A 25,057-nucleotide genomic window follows, 5' to 3' on the forward strand; every position below is an offset into this window, starting at 1 on the left:
AGTTGTGATCCCAGCAGCCATGTAACAAGCCTGGTATTTCGAGAATGCACAGGCACACACAACACACACACACAGAGCAACAAAGCATTCAGCACAATCTGATTTCTAATGCAGTAAGAAGGCATGACAGTGTTTTTTTGTTTTTGTTTTTGCTTTTTTTTTTTGTGGTTTTTCGAGACAGGGTTTCTCTGTGGCTTTGGAGGCTGTCCTGGAACTAGCTCTTGTAGACCAGGCTGGCCTCGAACTCACAGAGATCCGCCTGCCTCTGCCTCCCAAGTGCTGGGATTAAAGGCGTGCGCCACCAACGCTCGGCCTGACAGTGTTTTAAGTAGAACTTGACTTTATCTGTGCTGTATCCAAGAGCTAAGCACTTTATATTAACTTATTCACAATAAAGCCATATAATAAAAACAGTTAAAAGTTAAAATGAGAAATTAACCATGTAATTAGTTGCATAATTTAAAATAAAATCAACTATTTTCTTTGGTGTTTTGTTTTGTACTGTTTTATCATTTATTTATTTACTTATTTAAGGCAGGATCTTGACATTTATATACATTTCTGTTTCAGTCTCCCAAGTGCTGTGATATTGTGCAGCAGCTTTCTTCTAATTAAGACAATTCCTCCTTGAGAAGCAGAGTGTCAAGAGAGTAACAGGCCTGGGGACCTGACTCAGACCCACAAGGCCCCTCTCCTAGTTTAGAAGCAGTGAACAACTGCTCCAGCCCAGTGATCTGGAAGAGAGTGATCAATGAAGCCTGCAAGTCCTGCAAGCTGGCTAGGGCCCCAGCACCCAGGAGGTGGCATTCAGACTACACTGAGTTGTCCCTGCCTCCTTTGGGAGGTTCATTACTTTAGTCTCTTCTTGTTTCCCTATTAGAATGACAAGACCTTTACTCATGTCCTCCCATGAAACATGGGACTACAGGTAGACTACCACCAGTGTCCACTTACAAGCTTTGCTGTTATGTAATAAATGTTTACTCTCTGGAGAAGACTAAAATATGAAAAATTACAAACTGACATATTTTTCCTCCTCAGACACAAGTCACTTTTGTTTTCTTTATATGTCATATTAAACTGACTGGGCTGGAGTTTAAAAGTTGCTTTCTGTAAAGAAGATTACAAATCATCTAGTAGTAAAGTCTATACTTACAGCAACGACAGCTTCAGCTACCCCAGTCAGGACAGCTGGCCTAAGAGAGTGCAGCAGAATCTTACTCTCAAGTAGAACCAGCAGCAGCAATGTTGCACAGTTCTCAGGACCCAGGTTCATGAGTAATGTACTAAAGTTGGCTCCACTAGAAAACAGAAAAAGAACATGCTGTAAACTACTATGCTAAAATATAATCAAGATTGACTTACTAAACAGGTTAATAATCTAATGATGGGGGATGTCCTGTATGCTGTGAATACATGTTTCTTTCTCTTACTGGTTGATGAATAAAGTTGTTTCTGCCAATGGACAGGCAGGATGTAGCCAGGCAGGAAGTACAGTTGGGGCTTCTAGACTAGGAAATGCTGGGAAGAGGAATGCAGAGGGTGAGTCTCAAGGGAGACACCATGTAACTGCTGAGAAGCCAAGACTATGTGGAGATACACAGATTAATAGAAATGGTTTAATAATTAAGAGAGAGCTAGCCAATAAGAAGCCTGAGCTATAGGGCAAATGATTTATAATTAATATAACCTCCAGACTAAACAGCTGCTGGACTGGGCAGGACAGAAACTTCTATCAACAATCTAACGTTAATTTCAATTTGTAACTTGGCAATGAGAAACAGAATGTAGCTAATTAATGAGGTAGTATATGGTGTGAATCAAACAAACACTTATTAAGAAAGATTTTTCTGAAGCTCAAACATTTGAGCGGAGTTCAAAGGAACAGTGGCAAGGGTATGATAGGGCAGGAAGACAGCATATGTAAAGGCTCAAGAAAAAGCCAATGTCATAATTCAAGAACTAAAAAAAGGGAGCATGTGAAAATAACAAGAGATTTGGCTAAAGAGAAATGACTGACTCATTATACTTGTATTCATAAGAGGATGCACTGGCTCCAGGGTAGATAAAAACAAAAAAACTGAAGGCTTAGGAGTAAGCATTACCTGAGAGGCTAATAATGAAATAGTCCAGATAGTAGCCTGGATTAGTGATGCAGATGAAAAGAAGCAAAGGTGTACGAGGCGGTTAACACCAGTTCACCGTGCACATTTACTTACAAACTGCGTATGGGAAGGGAGGACAAGAGGGAAGCACTTCCTGTATCACATCTGTACTTCTGGGTTTTCTGGAACGAGTGTACATGCACCTGTGCACATGCAGTATATGGCCATGTATGTGGTAGTCAGAAAACGGCCTCAGGTGCTGGTCCTCAGCACCTTCTATCTTTACAAAAGGCTCTATCCCTGGCTCAGAATTTCACCAAATGGGCTACCTGGTTTGATGGGAGAAGTCCTTCTGTGTATATGTTGTCCTATTGGTTTATTAAATAAAGCACTGTTGACCAGTAGGGAAGCAAGATAGATGGGACTAGGAGTTGAGGAGGATTCTGGGAAACTAGTCCAGACTCTTTTCCGGTAAGAGAAGACCACGTGGAAATACTCAGATTAGCAGTTATGGGTTAATAAATTAGAGCTAGCCAATAAGAAACCAAGCAAAAGGCCAACAGCTTCATAATTAATATAGTGTCCTGTGTGTTATTTGGGGGTTGAGACAGCTCGGGATCCAGGCAGCTGGCGGGAAGACTACCCGTTACACTGGCTGGCCAGTGAGCTTCCAGAATCCAGTTATCTTTGCTTCCTGTCTGGCTACTGCTCAGATTACTGGCATGTACTACCCACAATGCTTTCTACATGGGTTTTTGGGCCAAAATTCAGATCCTCACTCTTGCATGGCAAGTACTTCACCTACTGAGTCACTTCCCCAGCTTTGCAATTTTCTGAAGTGCTATACCACCCACCCAGATATCGAGAATGGCAATACTAAGGGATGCCCCATCCTTACCTAGTTTCTCATCCTGCCTCTAAAGTACTCTAACCCTTCTTTTTATCTTTATTGCAGCTTGAACTCAGGGCTTGTGTAAGCTAAACAGGTACTCTACACTGAGCTATACAGGTACCCGCAGTCGTTTATTTGAGGACAGGTCTCACTAAGTTGCCCAGGTTGACCTTAAACTTGCAATCCTCCTGCCTCAGTCTTCTAAGATGCTAGGGTCACAAGGTTATGCCACCATGCCTACGTCAGGAAAGCATTTTGAAGTATTCTGTTCTAAGCAAATAAATATAGCATTTAAAATAGTATCAAATGGAATGAGGGTGGTGGTTTTTAAGGTCAAACATACATAAATAAAGTCCTGGGTTCCATCTATAACAAACAAACAAGCAAACAAAGCAAATAAGCAAACCATCATTACCTTAATGGTAAAGGTGTGGAAACTGGCTGTGATAATATTAATGCATCATGGACTGATAGCTTAAACAAACAAAAAGATAAATTAGTAAAACCAATTTTATAGTTTCAATATTTAGATAAGAGTAAAACTGAAAATTGCTTACTTATACAGAAAGCTATATAATTTTAAGCATACTGAGATGTAGATAGCCGCTGTAATTACTCAGAGATATTTTTACTAGCTCTTAAATTGCTGGCTGAGTTTTGACCTAGTTAATGGGTTAAATACAAGTATATAAAATTTTGGAATATTTTTGTTTGTTTTTTTAAGACATGGTATCTCTGTGTAATAGCCCTGGCTATCCTATAACTCACTCTGTAGACCAGGCTGGCCTCGAACTCACAGAGATCTGCCTACCTATGCCTCCCAAGTGCTAGAAATAAAGGCATGTACCACCACCGCCCGGCAGAATAATTTTTTATAGGAACATCAAATTTATTTACTCAACAGACTAGTTAAGCATTTGTAGTTGTTTAGTACCAATTAATACTTGATGAACTGAAATACATTCAAGACCAACAGTGTCTGACTTAATCCTACTATAGACTGTAGACAATATCTCAGGAGAAATATTAAATGGATTGCTTCATTACACTAGTGCTATTTAGAGTCAGTTTGTCACTACCTAGGTCTAAGAAAGAAGAGGTTGTCTAACACAGTCTGAAAGCACTGTTTAAATTCTTTTAATTGTTCCCCCAAATAAATTTTTTTTTTTTTTTTTTTTTGGTTTTTCGAGACAGGGTTTCTCTGTGGCTTTGGAGGCTGTCCTGGAACTCATTTTGTAGACCAGGCTGGCCTCGAACTCACAGAGATCCACCTGCCTCTGCCTCCCAAGTGCTGGGATTAAAGGCGTGCGCCACTAACGCCCAGCTCCCCCCAAATAAATTTTAAAAATATTCAGCACTTAAATATTAAACTACTGAGTATTACCAGTTACTCTGAAATAAGGACATGACCATAATTCTGGGGTTTACATTATTAAATGTAGCTACACAAAGGCTATACATGGACCAGTGAAAACATGTAACTTATGTCTTGAATAATTGCAAGTCATACTTACTCCAATTCTATTCACCTGGGGTCTAAAAATCAATTAGGAGAAATGCCCAGTAAGCTACTAACTAAATAATGAGAGTCAGCACCTCATACACACATACTGCTTCATCTCAAACGAAAGAACTTGGCACAAACTGACATGAAAAGACTCCTTTTTCATTACCTGTACAAGGATTCGTGGTCTTTGTGGTGAAGGAAAAGGGATGTTTTGCATAAAATGTGAGATGTGCCTAGAAAAGATTGTGAAATGAATACCAGTTACATTTCTTAAATGTATCATAGATTTTAGCAAACCTTTCATTCCACTATATATGATCCCAATGAAAAACAGATATTTTTAAAACTAAGCTAAAGAAATAAATTATGCCAAGCATGGTGGTGCATTCTTGTAATTCTGGTATTTAAAAGGTTGGAAGCAGGAAGGTTACTACAAGTAGAAAACTACCCTGGGCTACATAGGCCAGCTTGCACTGCAGAGTGAGACCATGTCTAATAAAACCAAACCAAACCACTATTTTCATCAAGAAAACAATAACATAAAAGTATCTCTCATAAAGTAAAGAAGCTAATTTGGGGACTGCAGACATTGCTCAGCAGCTAAGAATGGCTACACTCTTCAGAGAGTCCAAGTTCAGTTCATAGCCATCTGGTGGCTCACAACCATCTGTTAACTCTAGTTTTAGGAGTTATCTTCTAGTCTCCACAGGCAGCCACATACATATGCACACATGTATGTACATGCACATACACAAATAAAAACAAATCTTTTTTTTTTAAATATTTGAGCCAGGTAGCAGTGGTGTGCATTTTTAATCCAAGCACTTAGGAGGAAGAGGCAGGCAGACCTCTGAGTTCAAAGCCAGTCTGGTCTACTGACCAACTTCCAGGATGGCCAGGGCTACACAAAGAAACCCTGTCTCCAAAACAAAAAACAAAAAACAAAAAAAGTTTTTTATAACTTTGGTTATCAGTGACAATATAATGAAGTATAAATAAGGAATTTAAACCTAGACTTATCACTAGAACTTTAGACAAACCATCTAAATGCTGTTTCTCTACTTAGAAACAATGTTTCTCAAGTTTCTCCAGAGTTTTATGCTCTTAGGAGAGATTACCTTAACAGAAGAAAAATCATCCTATCATTGATCTCTTGAGTCTACTGCACAAATCATAGAATCTCAACTGTTCACAAGGATGCTAACCTCAATGTAATTAATCTGACAACCAAAAGTTAAATGTAAAACTATAAACCAACTTGCATTCTGGGAATAAAATAACTTGTTTCTGGAAATAAAGTAGAAAACCTATTTTTTATACCAAATTTTGGTATTTTAATGACTTTACACAAAGTTCTTGACCCTTCTTGCTTTGATACTAAAGTCTATTATTTTATACAATAATAAACAGAAACCATGTCCCACTATAAATGACAGGGTTGGGGCCAGAGGGATGGCTCAGCAGGTGTCTGCTACCAAGCCTACCAACCTGAGTTTGATCACCCAGAGCACACATGGTGGAAAGAGAGAACTGACATTCACAAGTTATCCTCTAACCTCTACTAGTGTGCCTTGAAGGTATGTGTACATGTTTGTACACACATAAACGCACATTATCCATTTACTCTGATCTATTTACTTTATGTATATGAGTGTTCTGTTCATGTGTACATGACATGTGTTCATGTGTATGCCTGTACATGAAATGTGGAGGTTAGAAGATGGAGGTCAGAATTCTGGATCTGGAGTTATCAATGGCTGTGAGTTGTCATGAAGGTGCCAGAAATCAAACCCAAGTCTTCTGCAAGAACACATGCTCTTACCTGCCAAGCCATCCCTCCAGTCCTAATAAATAAGTTAAAAAATGATAGGATGGAGGCTGTGTACATCTATAATGTCCCTGAATTCAGAAACAAAGAGGCTCAGGAGTTTGCAGTCAGTCTGGGCTACAAAGGGAACCCTCTGAAAAAACAAACACTTCATTCATGGCTCCACATCTATTTTTCTTCATTATAAAACATTTCTATACAAAGAGAATAATAGGACATTCTGCCTCATACTAGAACCAAAATCACAGTTAACCTCAGTTAATCTACCTTTCTGATTCCCACATTAGTTTAGAGATGAATATTCATTATGCCTAAATCCTGTACTGGCCACTTACACAAAGCACATGTGTACATTCACTGTGCTGGTTTCTGAAGAAGGAATAGGAGAAGAGCACACACATCTATACAAGTTATGTCTTCACCTGAATTCTGAAAACAGTCATAAGGCCAGGTTTACCAAGACTCCAATTTCAAGTTCATGATCAGTGACTCAGGTGGAGAACAAGTAAAAATAGGGGACTATCATTCTCCTTCCCTTTCAACTGTGCTGCTAAGTTCGATAAACAATGAAGTGAGCACTACATATCTTATTTTTAGACATGATGCCTCATCATTATACATACTTTTCAATGGGAAGAGGATGTGGCCCAGACACAGAAACTTTGTAGATAAACATAAGAAACTTCTTAAAAGCATCAAAAAAAGGCCAGTGTGAAAGCAAACAAATGCACTTGTTTGAATTGATGGGTTTGGAGACCACTTTTCTCTCTACTGGGGTCAACAGGCCCAGCTGCATAAGCTGTTTCTCTGTCAGACGGTCTCGAGGGTAAGGTTCATAAAACTGGATGGCAGCTCCATACACCTACAAAGAATTGTTGAAAGATTTGAGATTGTTTTTGAAAATTCCTTTTTTTCTATACATTTTCACTTTTTTTTTATCTCATGCTGGAGATTATACTCTAAACCTCAAGCATCCTAGGCAAGCGCTCTACCAGCAGAGCTTCATGCCCAATGCTCTTTTATATATTTAAGCATATAGGTGGGAGGGAGGGAGGGAGGGAGGGAGGGGGGGAGGGAGGGAGGGAGGGAGGGAGGGAGGGAGGGAGGGAGGGAGGGAGGGAGGGAGGGGGAGGGAAAAGAAAAGAAGACGACCCCATGCAGCTGGGGTGGCTTAGCAGGCAAAGCATTTCTGGCTAGCCTGACATCTGAGTCCAAAACCTGGATTCCACAGGAGGAGAGAACTGACTCTAGAAAGTTGTCCTCTGACCTCTGTAAACATGTGTAACATATGTGTTCTACACTCTTACTGCATTTTAAAAAAGGGGGTGACACAACTTTTTTTTTAACTTATTCTCACTTTTATCCATTCGGTGTATTTTTAACTTGCTCTAAAGAGTACTCTAATGACCTCACTCAACTTGTACTTGCTTGTATGACATTTTTTTAGGACATGGAATATAAAAAGTTGACCACATTTGTCATTGCTTGTATGTCCATTCTTGAGAGGATACATGTGCACACGTATCAGCCCTCACCCACCTGACAGGGTCTCTGTTGTTTGCCACTCTATGTGCCCAGCTAGCTGGTCTATGAGCTTCAGGGACTCTCCTGTCTCTGCCTCCCATCTTGCCATGGAACACAAGAGTTACTGACACATGCTACCTTATCTAGCTTTTACACGGACTCTGGGATTCACACTTGGGTCCTCATACCTGCATGGCAAGCACTTTATGCACTGAGTCATCTCCTGTGCCCACATGATTATTTCTCTTAAGATAAGGTCTTCTTATGTAACCCTGCCTGCTCTGAAGCTTCCTATGTAGACTAGGCTGGCCTTGAACTCACAGAGATTCATCTGTTTCTGTCACCTGAGTGCAACACCCACCTCTGGACATCTTAACATTGTTAAGTATACAATTCAGTAGCACTTTTTGTCACAATGGTGTGTAGCCATCACCACTATCCACTTTTGAAAACCCTTTTTCAATCATGAAAGAGAAGATCTACACCCCTTAAATGATAATTTCCCATTTCTCCCATCCCTAATCCAAGTTATTGTTTCTATTCTACTTTCTGTCTCAATGAAATTACCTATTCTAATGATACTTACTATATGTAGAATCAGTGTTTATTCTTTTTATGTCTTGTTTATTTTACTTAGCATGTTTTCAAAGTTCCTCCATGTTACAGGAAGTAATTGAGTTTTATCTTTTTTATTTACTTGACTTTTTTTCTTTTTCTTTTTTTGGTTTTTTGAAACAGGGCTTTTCTGTGTAGCTTTGGAGCCTGTCCTGGAACTTGCTAAGTAGACTAGGCTAGCCTCCTGAGTGCTGGGATTAAAGGCATGTGCCACCACTGCCCAGCTTTAGTTTTATCTTTTTTAAGCTGAGTAATATTCTATAGTGTATAAACACCAAATTCCACTTTTCTTTCACTCTTCAGTGGACACCTGGACTTTCTGATAATACTGTAAAAATACCAAGTTCTTTCTGAGCCCTAGGTTCCAATCTCTGCGTACAGACCTCAGAATGAAACTACTTCATCAATTGATTCTGCTTTCCTTTTGAAGGAGCTGCCAATCCTTTGTCTACAGAAGAGGGGTTCAAGGGTTCTATTTTCTCTATATCCTCAATGATACTATTTTTTGATTTTGGCTGTTACAACAGACAACTTAATAGATGTAAAACTACATGAAGCTGAGCATCTCCTACAAGCTTACTGGCCATTCTTTAGAAAAAATGTCTATTTAAGTCCGTGTGGTTTGAGTAAGAACAGCCCTATAGGCTCATAGTTCTGAATGTTAGTCATCAGGGAATGGCACTACTGGAGAAGGATTAGGAGGCATTGCCTTGTTGGAAGAAGTGTGTCACTGGGAATGGGCTTTAAAGTTTCAAAAGCCCAAGTCAGGCCCAGGTGTCATTTTTCTGTAGCCTGTGGATCAGGATATAGAACTCTCAGTTGCTTCTCTATTACCACGCCTGTCTGCATGCCACCATGCTCCCCAACAAGATGATAATGTACTAAACCTCTGAAACCTTAAGTCAGCCCCAATTAAATGTTTTTTTTTTAATAAGAGTTGCCATGGTCATGGTGTCTCTTCACAGCTAGTAAGTCTGTGATGACAAATCTTGGTTACCAACTTGATGCAACTGAGAAGAGGTTTGGAACCTCAACTGAAAAACCATTACCATACTGGCCTATGACCATGTGTATAAGGCATTTTCTTCATTGCAAATTCATGTCTCAGGACCCTGCCCACTGTGGGCAGTATGATCCCTATGAAGGTGAGCCTGGGCGATTTTAAAAGGTAGATGAAAATGAGCTGGAGAGACAGCAAACCATTTTCCTCCATGGTCTCTCCTGGTTCAATTCTTGCCCTGATTTCTCTCTATGATGAACTATGACTTAGAAACATAAAATAACATAAACCCTTTCCTCCCTCCACAAGATGCTTTTGGTCACGGTGTTTATCACAGCAACAATGCAGTCCTTTAATTCCAATACTCAAAAGAGGCAGAGGCAGGCAGACGGAGGCCAGCCTAGTCTACAGAGAGTTCCAGGACAGCCAGGGCTGTTAGACAGAGAAACCTTGTTCAAAACAAACAAACCAAAAAACCAACAACTCTGTTGTTAGTGTCTATATACTCTAGATATAAGCATTAATGAGCTAGGAGTATAAATAGATATAAACAGAACACTTTGCCTACCATGCAATTAAGTTCAATCCCCATCAGGAAAAATAAAAACCTTTTAAGACACATATTATGAAAATATTTTCTCTCTTCCTGTCAGTTGTTTCCTTCACTTTCTTAAATTATTGGGGGGGTTTGTCTGTTTTGTTTTGAGATAGTCTCATGAGCCCTGGCTGGCTTCACTCTTGAAATGCTAGTTTTCAAAAGCTAGGACCACAGGAGATCAGGGGACACCTGTGGAGTCAGTTCTCTTCATCTACCTACCTTTACATGGGCCTCAGGGATCACAGTCAGGTCTCCAGGTCTGGGAGGGCAAGTGCCTTTACCTGCTGAGCTGTCAGGCCAGTCCTCTAAGAACACTTTTCACCACTTAAGAAGCCTGAGGTAGAATCTGTGTTTAGCATATGGTTGGTTGCTTGTCTGGTGGTGGGAATACAACTCAAGGCTGTGCACAGCAAGCTCTAGATCACTGAACTACAGTTTTCACATGGTCTAATCCCTGTTTGTCAATCACATCTAAATTGTTTCTTCTTCTCTTCCTCCTCCTCCTCCCCTTCTCCTTTCTTCTTTTTTGTTTTTGTTTTGTTTTTTGAGACAGGGTTTCTCTGTGTAACAGTCTTAGCTGTCGTGGAACGCATTCTGTAGACCAGCCTGGCCTTGAACTCACAGAGATCCACCTGCCTCTGCCTCCCAAGTGCTCTGATTAAAGGCGTGCGCCACCAACGCCCGGCAGGAAACACTTCTCTTGATTTTGCTGACTTCTTTCCCATACTAGATTCAATTCTGCCCATCATTTAGATACTGCCATTTTTCAAGCTTCTCATCTAATTCTAATTGTTTGAACTGTAACCATCTCATTAGCAGAACACTCATCTTTATTTCTGGCTGGCCTCTTCCCAAAACTCAATTCCTATTTCCAGATGATTTGGCAACATTTCTTTCTAGACAGACACCATAAGCCATTATTTTCAAAATGAATAAGGACTGGGAAGATGGCTCAGTGAGCTAAGCAGTTGTCACACAGCTTAAGGCACTGAGCTCAGATCCCCAGCATTCAAGTAAGTGCTGGGCAATAAAAACGCACTCTTCTGTCTTTGCTAGTCTGACCTTTTGGGATGCATTTATTGAACCCTTTATGTTATATTTTTATATTTGCTTTTTGTTTGTTTCCTTGTTTAAAGCAGGGTTTCACTGGATAGCCCTGAAAGGACTAGAACCAGACTGGCCTCAAACTCAAGAGATCCACCTGCTTCCCAACTACTGGAATTAAAGGTGTACACTACCATGTCAAGCTAGCTGCTAAATTTAATTTTTTCATGTTTTACCCTTTTCTGTACTATATTTTAGAAAATCTACCTTTCTCTTCACTAATCCTCCCTTTGGGTATTGGCATGTGTGTTGCTGAAACCATTTACTAAAGGCCGGGCATGGTGGACCATGCCTATAATTCAACACAAGAGGTTGAAACAAGAAGATTCATGTAAATGAAGTCAGCCTAGGCTACATAGAGAGACCCTGTCTCAAAAAAAAGAAAAAAAAATCAAAGTCACTAAATTTTAATTGTATTTATTTATATCTTTTAATTTTAAAGATTATATTTCTAATTTCTAGTCATCTGACTTTTTTGTCTATTAATTTTGTTTGTTTTTTTATGTATCTCTGGCTATCCTGGAACTTGCTATGCAGACCAAGCTGGCCTCAAATTCAACAGATCTCTCTCAGCCTGCCTCTTTGCTTCCCAAGTGCTGGGATAAGAGGCACGTGCCATCAAGCCCAGTTAAATTACATATTTTATTCATAATGGTTTTAATATTTTCCTTCAACCATTTCAACGTCTTGAAGCTCTCATCCAGTTGTTTTATGTAAACCTGATTCTTCCCAACATACCTATGTGTTGAAATCATTACCATGATCTCATTTTGAGACCTGTGATTGGTGGTACCTCTCTCAAACCACTTTATTTTGATACATAAGATTTAGAGATATCAACATATAATCATAGGTTTCATGTTAACTTTTTAAAAAAATTACAAATTATTTATTACTTTAAAAAACTTGGAAATAAATAAAAAATATCACAGACTAAAATTAACCAGCCTCAAAGTCTGCCAATTCTAACTGTACAGAAATTCACTGAGCTTTACAGACTCTGGGTCTGGTTGCTTTCAACATCTTACAATGGGTGTTCCAGTATAAATGCAAATGTCTTTTATCCAAATAATCCTAACATTCAGATAAAACATAAATTAACCACTTTACAACATTAAAATCTAGACAAAACAGGCTTAGTCAACAAGGCACAAAATATACCTTTTCAGCTGAAGAACCTGTCAAAACAAATGTTGAGAAAACAGGAAGTGGGTATTTGGTTTGAGGATCCCAGCATTCAATAGTGGCTCCCATAGGAAGACAGAAGAGAGGCACAGATTCTGAGAGCGGAAAAGACTCGTAATCTTCTTCCGGATATCGAAAAATCAAACCTTTCAGAGAAAGATAACATTTCTTTAAAAAAAAATCACTTTTACATAAATTAGTTGATGCACATATACTGTAGTATCAAATTTCTTAGAAATATTTGTGTGAAATTTCAAAATTAACTTTTTGCTATAACAGATAAGCCAATCTATCCATTGTATATGTTATTCCTGAACTTTTATTTCATTACAACATGAAAATGTATTAAGAATACTAATAAGACTGAAGTCAGCCAATCTTGATCACTAATCAACACATTTTTTAACCTAAATATGTCAACACCTTGTGAAGAATGGTAAGAAAGTTAAAAGGAAAATTTACCAATTATTTCAGTTAGTCTTTGGAAAAAAATTTAAAGAAGGGATAAATGTTATTTAAAAAATGCAAGGCAAGAGAAGTGATCCCAGCCCCTACATCAGAGCTGAAAACGGCAGTGTAAAAGGCACTCAACATGAACTCAAGACCGAGTAAAGTATGTGAGGCCCAGGGAGGAGGGGCAGGTAGCAGTCCTGAGAGCCCTATCAGAGCTCTTCAGAACAAAGAAGCTGCATGCCATCAATTAATTAGCCTCTAATGTCACCAATATACAGCCCACTTCCAAGCTAAAAACTTGAAAGCAAGATTTTAGTTAAGTTCAGTCTCCAAAACTCTGTATTACACTAAAATATGTGTCTCATAATAAGTACCTAAAACTTAGATTCTAAATACTTTTGTAACCTTTCCTCAAGTATTTTTAGGTTTGAGCATTTGTTGAGACCTTCTCCCTTCCAAAGAAGAGAGACTTCAAGTATCATGTATTACAGACATATTACAGCAATATCATATTCTAAAATGATTCTGAATTTCCTATTAGTTGCTTTTGATTTTATATAAAGTAAATGGTTTATTTCATTAGTATGAATAAGTTATATGAGGACAATTAAGAGTTTTCAGATATGGATTTGTCTAATTTCCCTAAAATAAAATTTTCTTCAAAAACTGTATAAGCAAAAAGTAATTGGCACTGCTTCTCTTCACAAAGAAGCATTCCAGTATCTTCTATTTACAACTGGAGCATACCTGTGTTTTCAGATTTTATCCCACCATACCAGTGGGATGAAGAAGTCACACTTAAATCTTTACAGCCCTTGACACTTTAGTGTGCAGTTAGAGTGTGGCGATAGATTTCCCAAAAACTTCATGGCAGAAAAGTTTCTCAGGCCCTTCTCTCCTCCATTTAGCTGATTCTTTGCAACAAGAGAGAAAGGAAGCAAGTCCACCTTTCATGGCAAGTAACATGTGGTTCAAATCAGACACACAAAGATAAGAGAAGGAAATACAAGAAGTAAAGATGCAGTTTGACACCTTTATGATTCTCCAAATACAAAGATCAAAGAACAAAATTTCCATTGAATCATTAAATCTATTAGTGTAGACCAAAGCTTGGAGGTTTATGCCTCATATGCTTGCTTAGATAAAAGTTTAAATTTAACAACATACAGAGGGCAGTATTAGTAAATCTTAACAGCATATAATGCAAATTTAAGAAAACTCCAGCCTTTACATGCTAAAAATTATATATAATTAACAAATAAATCATTTCCACAAAGTACATAAGGGAACATTATTTTGTCTCTTCTATCCAGCTCAATGTTAGCATTCACTAGTTTGTCAATTGGGACAGATCTTCAATTCACTTACCAGCCTTATATGCTATTGCATTTGAAGCAGGCACAGACTTCTTATAACACAGAAACACATTGGAACCCCACTGTAAAAGATAAATTGAGTTTTCAAAAACAAAAAATGAAAAGGAGGAACTGATGATCTTGAATGTCATCTAGAGATTATTTATCCAGACAAGTTATTTAAAACTCCTAGTTAGCCAGGAGTGGTAAAACCTACCTGTAATCCCAGCATTCAGGATGAGGAAGAAAAGGGTATAAATTTGGGGCCACTCTGGGTTACAATGACTGTCTTTCAAAACAAGCAAAAAGAGCTAGGTATTAGTTAATAGGTTGGGGTTAGGGTATTCATGAAAACTGGGCATGGTGGTGCATGCCTGTTACCTTGGCACACGGGAGATGGAAACAGGCCTGGGAGTTGAAGGTCACCTACATAGCCATCTCCAGACCAGCTTGGGATAGGATACATGAGAGCCTGTCTCAACAATAATATTTTAAAATTAAAACCTATGTTTATAAGGGTAGGAGTGGAGCTCAGTGTAGCTTCAATTCTAGCACCCAAAAGAAAATCAAAACATGGAATAAAGTAAAAATATAGTTGACAATACAAAAGGAAAAGAAACAAGTTGGGTTTAGAAGGGCGGTTGTTTATTTTTTATTTTTTGGGTTTTGTGGTTTGTTTGTTTGTTTTTAAAGATAGTTTCAAAAAGTTTAGCATTGATGAGGCCAGAGGGATGATGGCTCAGTGGGCATAGATGTTCACTGTTAAACCTGACAACCTGAGTTCAACCTTTGGGATTCTCATGTTGGAAAGTGACTCAGTTCCCAAAAGTGAGCTTCTGTCCTCCATGTGTGCCCATGCCCTGTACCCCCTACAGAGTAAAATGTAATTTTCAAAAGCTTACAGTTTTGTAGTCATTCAGAGACTACTAGTGCTTAAAAGAAGTCACACAAAGAGGAACCAATATTGGAGCCCAAAGTAGGAAAGACTGGGTTCCTCAGGATACTATGCAGTCATCACCTCTACTAACAGTTATAAACACATGCATTTCTGCCTATCTTCAAGATAAATCTAACCCAATCATAAGCGTTAGTCATATACAACTACAAACCAAATGTGTATGCCCAATTTCCTTCTTCATAACTGTGTGTATATGAGCCAGGGTCTGACTTTGTGGCCCAATTTGGCCTAGGAAAGTCTTCTTCAGCCAAGGTCAGCTTTGAACTCCTAAGTACTGGGATTACAGTCATGTCTGAGTTTCACTAACCCTTTCAAGAGGTAAGCATGCAAAACCACAATATTTAAAATAATTAACTATAAGAGTTCCCACCCAATCTACCCATAATTGTCCTTAAAGTTACTATTGAAAACCAGAAGTAATAAATCTCTATGTTGATGTAACAGACACTATTAAGACATATACACACATACATAAAGTCCCAAGTTTAAATTATACTGTTTCGGTGTGTCGTGAGAATATTAAAAATAATGATTGATGTACACTAGGAAGACATGGCTAGTACTCCACAATAAAGGAGCTAGAGCTAGACTAGCATGCACAGGCCTTGCTTGATCCCCAGCTCCACAAGACTTTAAATTTAAAAAATAGAGAGAGAAATACATAAACAAGAATCATAGAAATGTGAAAATAAATTATGGAACCAGCGTTAAACCTTTCTGGTTTATTTCCAAACCAAAGTTTGAAAAGGAAACAACTTTGTCCTTACCATGCCACAGTTTAAGTTCTTATCAACTTTGCAGAAAGTGTGAGGAGGGGTTTCCCCTTTACTGGTTATAATAACACAGATGTCAGTTACAGCCAAGGAATTCTGGGACCGAGCTGCAGGAGCCCTGCGATAGGTGATAAAGATTCTTTGGGAAGTAGTTGAACTATTGTTGACATTGGCACAACGACCATAGGGCGTGGCTTGGATCACTTCACATCCTGGAATAAGCCTTTCTTTCCCTTCATATAGCACTCTGCAAGGCAGGGAGGAAAGGCAGAAAAGGGATTAAAGGTTAATGTTGTTTTCTTGAAATGAGCAAACAAAACTTTGGTCATTCCTGTTCCTCTCCAAACTTCAACCAGAAACCAAAACTAAAATTACTACTTTAAGAATTATAAATCTCTGGATTATATTTCAAAAGATAAAGATAGAACACATTTTAAGAAGCAAAAACTGTACTGAGAAATTCAATTTTTTGTGATAAAAAACCTAAGAAAGGCCGGGCATTGGTGGTGCACGCCTTTAATCCCAGCACTCGGGAGGCAGAGGCAGGCAGATCTCTGTGAGTTTGAGGCCAGCCTGGTATACAGAGCGAGTTCCAGGCCAGACTCGAAAGTAATACAGAGAAACCCTGTCTCAAAAAACCAACCCCCCCCCCAAAAAAAGTCCTTAGATCAAGTAAGTCCCACCCACTAGGGAGGCAGAGGCAGGAGGATCTCTGTGAGTTCAAGGTTAGCCTGGTCTACAGAGCAAGTTCCAGGCCAGACAGGGAGAGAAAGCAAACCACAAATCCAGCCATTCACAAATGTTACCTACCATCAAGTAAGTAAAATGTGCCAAGTATTCCAATTGATGCACAAGAATAACAAAGTCCAAGACTGACCTCGGACACACAAGGAATTGCAGTTCTGCCAAGGCTACAAAGTGCGATCCTGTCTCAAAAACACGAGGCTTGAGAGGGGGCCCAGTGAGTAAGGGCACTTGCTGTAAAGCTCAGCCTCAGCTTTGATCACTGAGACCCACATGACGGAAACATAGAAACCACTCCTGTAGGCTGAACTCCACATGTACCCCCCCATACACACACACACACACACACACACACACACACACACACACACACACACACACACACAAACCTTTTTAAAGATGTAATTTCCAAAAAAAGTAAAAAAAAATACAAAATATGAAAAAAATTACGTCACATAACACAATTTTTAAATGGGGGGTATACACATTTGTAGTCACAGCATTTATGAGGCTGAGGCCAACTGAATACATAATTAGATTATCTCTGGAAAAGAAAAGGGACAGGTGTGGTAATGCACACCTTTAGTCCCAGCACTCAGGGGGCAGAGGCACTGCATACAATGTACATATGAGTTCCAGGCCAGTCAGAGCTACATAGTAAGACCCTGTATTAAAAACTAAGTAAGTGGCCTGGAGAGAGTAGTCAGTGGTTAAGAGCACTGCTGCTCTTCCAGTAGACCCAGGTTCAATTCCTAGCACCCACAAGGTGGATTACAATCATCTGTAACTCTAATACTAAAGGACATGACACCCTCTTCTGGCCTCCAAAGGCACAAAACACATACATGGTGCACAGACACACATGACATAAGGCACCACCACACATAAATAGATTAGAAAAAGTAATTAAGTAAAATTTTAAATAAAACATATAAACAAAAGGGCACAAAGCTACGTGAAGGATATGTGAGAACCTCTGTTACCCTTGATGTTTCTGAGTAAAGTTAAAACTGTTTGAAACTAACTGTTTTTTGCCAGAACTCGGGACAGGTAGGCAGGACTGAAAGCTCTAGACCAGACTGGGCTGTGCAGCTAGGCCATGTCTCCAGAAACCAAGTAAGTACTATTTTTTAAAAATGCTTGAAATGAAATGTCCTTATTTTCCAAAAGTAGGCAAAGACATGCAAATGGCTGAAACACATGGAAGCTGCGGAGAATGTCAGACAGCAGAAGTACAAATCCAAACGATGACCTATTACTTCATGAAAAAGATAAGGGGGCTGGGTATGGTAACACTGGCCTTTAGTCACACAGTCACAACACTCTGGATGCAGGGGCAGGTGGATCTTTGTGAATTTGAGGCCAGCCTGATCTACATAGTAAGTCCAGGATAGCCAGGACTAGAGAGAGTCTGTCTCAAAAACAAAACAAAAAGACAAATAAGGGAGCTGGAGAGATGGCTCAGCAGGTAAGAGCACTTGCCACTCAGATCCCAGCAATCGTGTCAGGTAACTCACTACCACTGAAACTCTAGACGATGATCTCCTCCTGCCCACCCCCAGCATCTATCTGTGCATGCCCACGAACACAGATGTGCGTATTGTGTGTGTATGTGTGTATGTAGAGATACACACATCTTTTTAAAAGACAGATAAGTATTGGTGAGGATGTAGAGAAAAAATGAATCCTCATATACTAATGATGAAAAGTACTTGATTTAGAAAACAGTTTGATAGGTCTTCAAAAACTTCCACAGAAGCAAAGAGTGTACTCAGGTATACAACCAAGACAAATAAAAGCACTAATGCTCATAAGATCACTACAGTAGCAAAAAATATGGAGAGAAAATATCAAATTCCCACTTATTAATGAAGATAAGATATGAAAATCCTCAAGAGATGTCTGTTCAGCAATTAAAACAAGGAAATATATGGAAAATTCCACCCTCATGAAGTGAAGGAAGCCAGCTATAGAAAACCATGCATAGTATAACCATTTATATAACATGCCCAGAAGAGGCAAATGTTTAGAGACAGAAAGCAAAATTGTAACTTCCTAAGAGTAAATAGGATTCAGGAACATTAGCAAGAGGCTCCCTATTAGGTACAGGGTTTCTTTTAGGGGAGATAAAAATATTCTAAAATGGAATATAGAGACAGTTGTACAATTCTTTTACTAAAAAACAGTAAATGGATTAATAATATGTCAACTGTATTCATATATAAAGCTCCTAAAAAGCCAATTAAATGTTAACACATACTATAAATGCCTTGCAATTTAAATCAAGACTCTACCAGCAAATGAGGAACAGAAACAGCAATGAGGGGCTGGAGAGGAGGCTCAGAGGTTAACAGTATGTACAGCTCTTTCAGAGGACCCAAGTTAGGTTTCCAGGATGTACATCAGATCACAAGTGTCTGAAACCCCTGCTCCAGGATTTCCAATACTCTCTTCTAGCCCCCTTAGGCACCTGCATGCACAGGAGAGACAGACAGACAGACCGGCTATGTTCTCCCTTTTATCTATAACAAACTTTCTCTTCCACCATACTTAAAAGCAGTCATACCCTTTCCTTTTTTTTCTTTTCTTTCTTTCTTTTTTTTTTCCAAGACAGGGTTTCTCTATGTAGCTCTGAAAAACCAACCTGGCCTCGAACTCCCAGAGATTCATCTGCCTCTGCCTCTGGCTTCCTTTCCTTTTTTTCATTCACATATCATTAATATGTGCCCACTCACACATGCACACACACATACACAACAATGGATGGATGGTGGATGGATGGATGGATGGATGGATGGATGGATGGATGGATGGATGGATAGTGGATGGAGTTAAAATTTAAAAAAATCAGAGTCAGAGAGACCGCAAATAGTCTTAGATAAGGAAGAACAAGACAGACACAGCAGTGCACACCTGTAACCACTTTCAAATGTCAGAAGCAGACCTATCATGAGTTCAAGGCCACCATGGGCCACTTAGTGAGTTTCACAACCTGAGCTACCAAGTAAAATCGGTTGGAAGGAGGACCAACTCCTGAATGTTGTGTGACACCCCTCCCCATAGGCTCCCTGTAGCATGTGAGCAAGTGCTTGCAAATGCACAAGCACACACACATACACATAAAAGTAATGTTTTCGTTACAGGAAGGAATGAATGATTCAACATACGGAAGTCAAAAAACATAATGCAGGACATAAAGCACAAAATCAAATGATCATCACAATGGATTAAAAAAAAAAGAGGCCTTTGACCAAACTCAACATCCCTTCATAATAAAATCCCTGAAGAAGCTGGGCATAGTGACATGCCATTCCAGCACTCCTGAAGCAGAGGCAAGTGGATTTTTGTAAATTCCAGGTCAGCCTAGTCTATATAGCAAGTTCCAGGCCAGATAAGACAACATAGTAAGATACTATCTCAAAAGAAAAGAAAAAAACAGTAATAAAATCTAAGAATAAATAATAACGAGTAAAATCTAAGAATTAATAATAACAGGTATTCTTTACATAACAAACCCAGAGTCAACAAACATTACACTGGGGTACAACATTGGAAGCATTATTCTGTAAAACCAGACAATGAGCATGAATGCCAACTCTTTTTCTTTCTTATACAACTAAGTACTGAACTTATTATTCCAGAGCAATAATATAAGAAAATAATGTAAATAAAAGGGATACAAATAGGGAAGGAAGAAGTCAGGTTATCCCTATTTGCAGGCAATATGATCTATATTTATACTTTGGCACAAAGGCAGATACTAGAATAGGGGAAAAGAATATAGGACCTAGAGGGCTGGAGAGATGGCTCAGCAGTTAAGAGCACTTACAGCTCTTCCAGAGAACCAGGGCTCAATTCCCGGCCCCCACATGACAGCTCAGAACTGTCTGTAACTCCAGTTCCAGGGGACACAGGCAAAAAAACCAATGCACATAAAAATAAAAATAAAAAAATTTTTAAAAGAAAAGAATACAGGACCTAGAAATGAACCCATGCAGTTTTAACTACCTGATGCTTGACAAAGATGTCCAAAACACACATGGGGGTGGAGGAAGAAATCTTCAATAAAGACTGCCAGCAAAAATGTAAAACTATACACAGAAGAAGGAAACTAGATCCCTATCTTACCCTATACAAAAATCAATTAAAAACATATTACATTTTAAAATATAAGATCTCAAACACTGAAAGTACTAAATAAAACCACTTGGGAACACACCACACATAAGTCAATGACTTTCTCAATAAGACTCCAGTAGCTCAAGAAATAACAGCAAGACTTGACAACTATGATTGCATGAAATTAAAAGCTGTATAACAAAGAAAATACCTAGTGTAATTAACCCAGGGTCAGTGAATGGCTCAGTATATGCCATCAAGCCTAAATTGGATACCCAGGATCTACATGGTAGAGGAGAAATGACTCACACAAACTGTCTTCTCACCTCTGCGTGTAAACTGTGGTACCGCCATCCCCCAACACACATACACAAGCACAAACAAAATGTAATAATCTTTTTTAAAGTTTCCATTTCACTCCAGCAAGAATGACTATAATCTAGAAAACAAATATAGCAAAAATAAGGGGGAAAGGAATCCTCTTAAGATGTTAGTAGGAATATAAATTATTTCTGCCACTGTGGAAATCAATATGGAAGTTGTCCAAAGAAATTAAAAACAGAACTACTACATTACCCAGTTGGACCACTCCCGGGTATACACCCAAAGGAATCAAGTAAGTGACACCTTGTATACTCGTGCTTATCACAGCAGTATTCACAACAGCCAATTAGTGATGTAAGGCTAGGTGCCCATCAACAGATACATGGATACAAAGAAAAATGTAATAAGAGAAACACAATGCAATTTTATTCTGCCATAAAGAATTAAATTATCTCATTTATAGAGCACTGAACACAAGTGGCCATTATCTACCAGAATTGGAGCGAGAACCAGAAAGACAAGTGTCACTCATTTTCTCATACCTGCAGAACCTATACATTTACATGGAATTTTTTCACTTTTTTATTTTCTTTTAAAGCAGTCCTGGGAATTGAACCCAGGAACTTGCATGTTGGGCAAACTCAGCCCATCTCCATTCCCTAACTTAGAAAGGAAAGGAGGGATGAGAAATGACGTCCCCTAACCCTGATATTTGAGACAGGACCTCATGTAGCCCAGGCTGGCCTTGAACCTGATATACAGACAAGGATGACCTCAAATTTCTAATCCCCCTGCCTCCAGTTCCCAAGTGCTTGGATTACAGGAATTACCATCACACTTGGTTTTAAAGGAATGCCCTTTTCTAAAGGTACTTGGGTTTATAATCACCCATCACAAAGTGCAAACAGTCCCTTAAATACAGTGTCTATTATCACAGCTTTTCATATTTTATAACTAATTAAGATTATGAGCCAGACAGAGGCGGCACATGCCTTTGATACCAGCACTTGGGAGGCAGAGGCAGGCAGATCTCTGTGAGTTTGAAGCCAGCTTGGTTAACAAAGCTACACAGAGAAACCCTGTCTCATCCGAAGGAAAAAAAAAGGATTATGTATAGACATGAAATATATCCTTGAAACTAATTTTGAAATAAAAAATTAAAAAATATAAAACTACCAGAAACTCCCAATTTCTACTACTATGTACCTTTTTTATTTTTAAATAATTCCCTTTACTGTAGCAAAAAAAAAAAAAGATCATACCCAATATCTGTAAGGGGCGGTTTATCTCTCCCTCTCTTATAACACAGAAAAAGCTCTGGGCTTTTCAGACTTCCATAGTTCAAGTTTGCTTGGAGTGCTGATGGAGTGGCTTCAACACAGGTGTACCCTTCCGGTACAGCTTCCCCAGCTGATTTGATAATAATGGCAATGTCTGTGATTGGAGCTTTAGGGCCAGTTGATTTAGTGTCTATACGATTTAGTTCTTGATCCAAAAGAGTTGATGTGTCGGTGAGACCTGCCACCACAAAGTAGTCTGTCACTCTTGGGCCTTTGTCTTCTATCATGACTGCTGCTCTGTTTCCTAAAAGAGAAAAAAAAGGTATCAATGTTTGGAAATATCTTATACTGATCAAAATTAAATTACGACATCCTTAAATTAGAAATAATCAACTACCACACTTCTCAGCTCTGTAACCAAACTTCACTCTTGGTTTTTATCATCCTGTCAGCTTTTACCAGTAACAAAGTAAGTCTGGTACATCTGCAACACAACTACAGTCATTTCATGTACCCATAGCTCTTATTTTAAGATCATTAGCTGGGTGTGGTGTAAGCACTTGGAAGGCTCAAGCAGGAGGATTTTGAGTTTGAGGCCAGGACTACACAGTAAGACCCTGTTTCAAAACCTGAAAAGGGGGACCATCAAGACGGCTCAAGATGTAAAATGTCTGCCTCAAAATCCTAATGACCTCAGCTTGATCACTGAAACCCACAAGGGAAGAGAGCCAACTCCCCTACAAGCTGTCCTCTGGACTCCACACTCACAATATGGCATACACACACACCTACCCACAAAAATGCACACATACACACTACTATTTATTCAGTAAAGATGTATGGAGCTATTGATCTAGTTAATATGGGATGAATGATATGAAAGCAACCAGACCCCCCCCAAAAGAGTGTATATATGATTCTATTATTATTATTATTTTGAGACAAGGTCTACTATGTATCCCTGGCTGGCACAGAACTCATTGTGTAGACCAGACTAGCCTCTAAGTCTCAAGATCTATCTGCATCTACCTCTCCACCTGCCATGCCTGGCCCCACATAAATTATAGAAACTTGCTGGAAACATGTCTCAGTAGTTAAGAACACTGGCTGCTCTTACAGAGTTCCCAGCACCCACATGGTGACTCTAAACCATCTGCAACTCCAGTCTCAGGGGATCTGACGCCCTCTTTTGGCCTTCAAAGGCACTGCATGAGCAAAGTAGAACAAAGGTATACTTGTAGGCAAAACACGCATACACATTAAAAAAACCTCAAAAATATTATAAAAGCTGGTCATGGTAGCAAACACCTTTAATCTCAGCATTTATATATTTGGGATTTTTTGTTTTGTTTTGAGGAGTGGGACTCAGTCACAGCAATTCTTTTATTCTTTGTCTCACCCCTTGAAATGCCCAAACACCAACACTTAACTCTTTACATCCACTTTATAGCCGACACTATTTCTCTGTATGTGTACCTCACATTTTTATTCCTTCATCTACTTAAGGACACTAAGTTGTCTCCATACCCTGCTGCTATCATAATGCTAAAATGAGCGTGTGTGTGTGTGTGTGTGTGTGTGTGTGTGTGTGTGTGTGTGTGTGTGTGCAGGTATGGCCTCAAGACAGCAATTTTATTTTGACTAGATAACTACAAGTTTGATTGCCAGTCCACATAGTGATTCTATTTTTAATATAATTTTTGAGTAATCTCCCTAATTAAGTCCCCACATTTGTAGACAGTTTTGAAGGACTCCCATTGCTCTAAACCCTGATCAATGCTGTGTAGTAAAAGCTTTTCTGTTTGCTTTTTAAAGACAGGTTTTCATTCTGAAACCTAGGCTGGCCTCAAACTCTCATTAGTCCTCCTGCTTCAGTATCCCAAGTCACTTAGTTTTAGCAAAGCTTTTTAAAAAGGTGTCAAAGTCAACTTATGGGGCTAAAAAATTATTCACTCTCCAATATAACAAAGATAATCTTTCATAACTTAATTTCATATTTCTTACTGGCTAGCCCTCCCCTCCCCCCCAAAAAAACTGAGCTTCGCTGTGTTGCTCTGACTGTCCTGAAACTCCCTGTGTAGACCAGGCTGGCTTCAAACTCAGAGATTCCCCCTGCCTCTGCCTCCCCAGTGTTGGGATTAAAGGCGTGCACCTCTACACATGATGCCCAAGAAATTCATTAATGTAGTAGACAAAACACATTTAGCTTCAACTTACACAACTAAATATCATTCATACAATTCCTCTCACTGTAATAAAAAGGTTTCTTTCAGAGTTTCAAAGTTTATTTGCATGCTCCCACACCACCACGCATGAATAATTTTTTAATCAAGGAAAGTATCATTTTATCAGTTATTGGCTACATTTAAGCAATGTAAAACGGGACTTAGTGGTTTCCTTTAGACAGCTCTATGAAAATCAGTTATGCCTCCTATATTAGAGAACTATAAAACTGAAGTCCTTTCAAATAATATTAGTTGACAGAATAATGATATTCTCCATTGTCGTATCTGTGGCTCCAAGTTTTACACAGGAGTAAGGTAAAGAGAGGGCTTGGGCTAGATAGTGAGTTTCATCCCAGTCAGCCAAGGCTAACAGAGTGAGGTCCTATCTCAAGAGAGCTAGAAAGGGGGGAGGGGGAGGGGGAGAGGGAAGGAAAAAAAGAAAAGAGAAGAAAGGAAAAGAAAAAAGAA

At 39.0% G+C, this 25,057-nt stretch overlaps 1 protein-coding gene across 5 annotated transcripts in view; it reads right to left on the reverse strand.

Annotated features, from left to right (window-relative positions):
- Dennd4c (DENN domain containing 4C) overlaps nt 1-25,057 on the reverse strand; it is a 95,915-nt gene that overhangs the window by 57,013 nt on the left and 13,845 nt on the right. For 4 of the 5 annotated variants that reach the window (XM_021229613.2, XM_021229612.1, XM_005074276.4 and 1 more), the window contains exons 2-9: nt 22,347-22,668; nt 15,892-16,144; nt 14,180-14,249; nt 12,335-12,504; nt 6,956-7,194; nt 4,671-4,737; nt 3,413-3,471; nt 1,157-1,301 (exon numbers count right to left, since the gene is read on the reverse strand). In XM_021229613.2, coding sequence (XP_021085272.1) covers nt 1,157-1,301; nt 3,413-3,471; nt 4,671-4,737; nt 6,956-7,194; nt 12,335-12,504; nt 14,180-14,249; nt 15,892-16,144; nt 22,347-22,651 — 1,308 coding nt within the window. In that variant the 5' untranslated portion in view covers nt 22,652-22,668. Of the gene's footprint in view, nt 1-1,156; nt 1,302-3,412; nt 3,472-4,670; nt 4,738-6,955; nt 7,195-12,334; nt 12,505-13,558; nt 13,668-14,179; nt 14,250-15,891; nt 16,145-22,346; nt 22,669-25,057 lie in introns of those variants that run through there. The other variant, XM_021229614.2, reaches the window with a different exon arrangement.

Source organism: Mesocricetus auratus, unplaced genomic scaffold (genome assembly GCF_017639785.1).
Source record: "Mesocricetus auratus isolate SY011 unplaced genomic scaffold, BCM_Maur_2.0 Super-Scaffold_100014, whole genome shotgun sequence".
Lineage (NCBI taxonomy): Eukaryota > Metazoa > Chordata > Mammalia > Rodentia > Cricetidae > Mesocricetus > Mesocricetus auratus.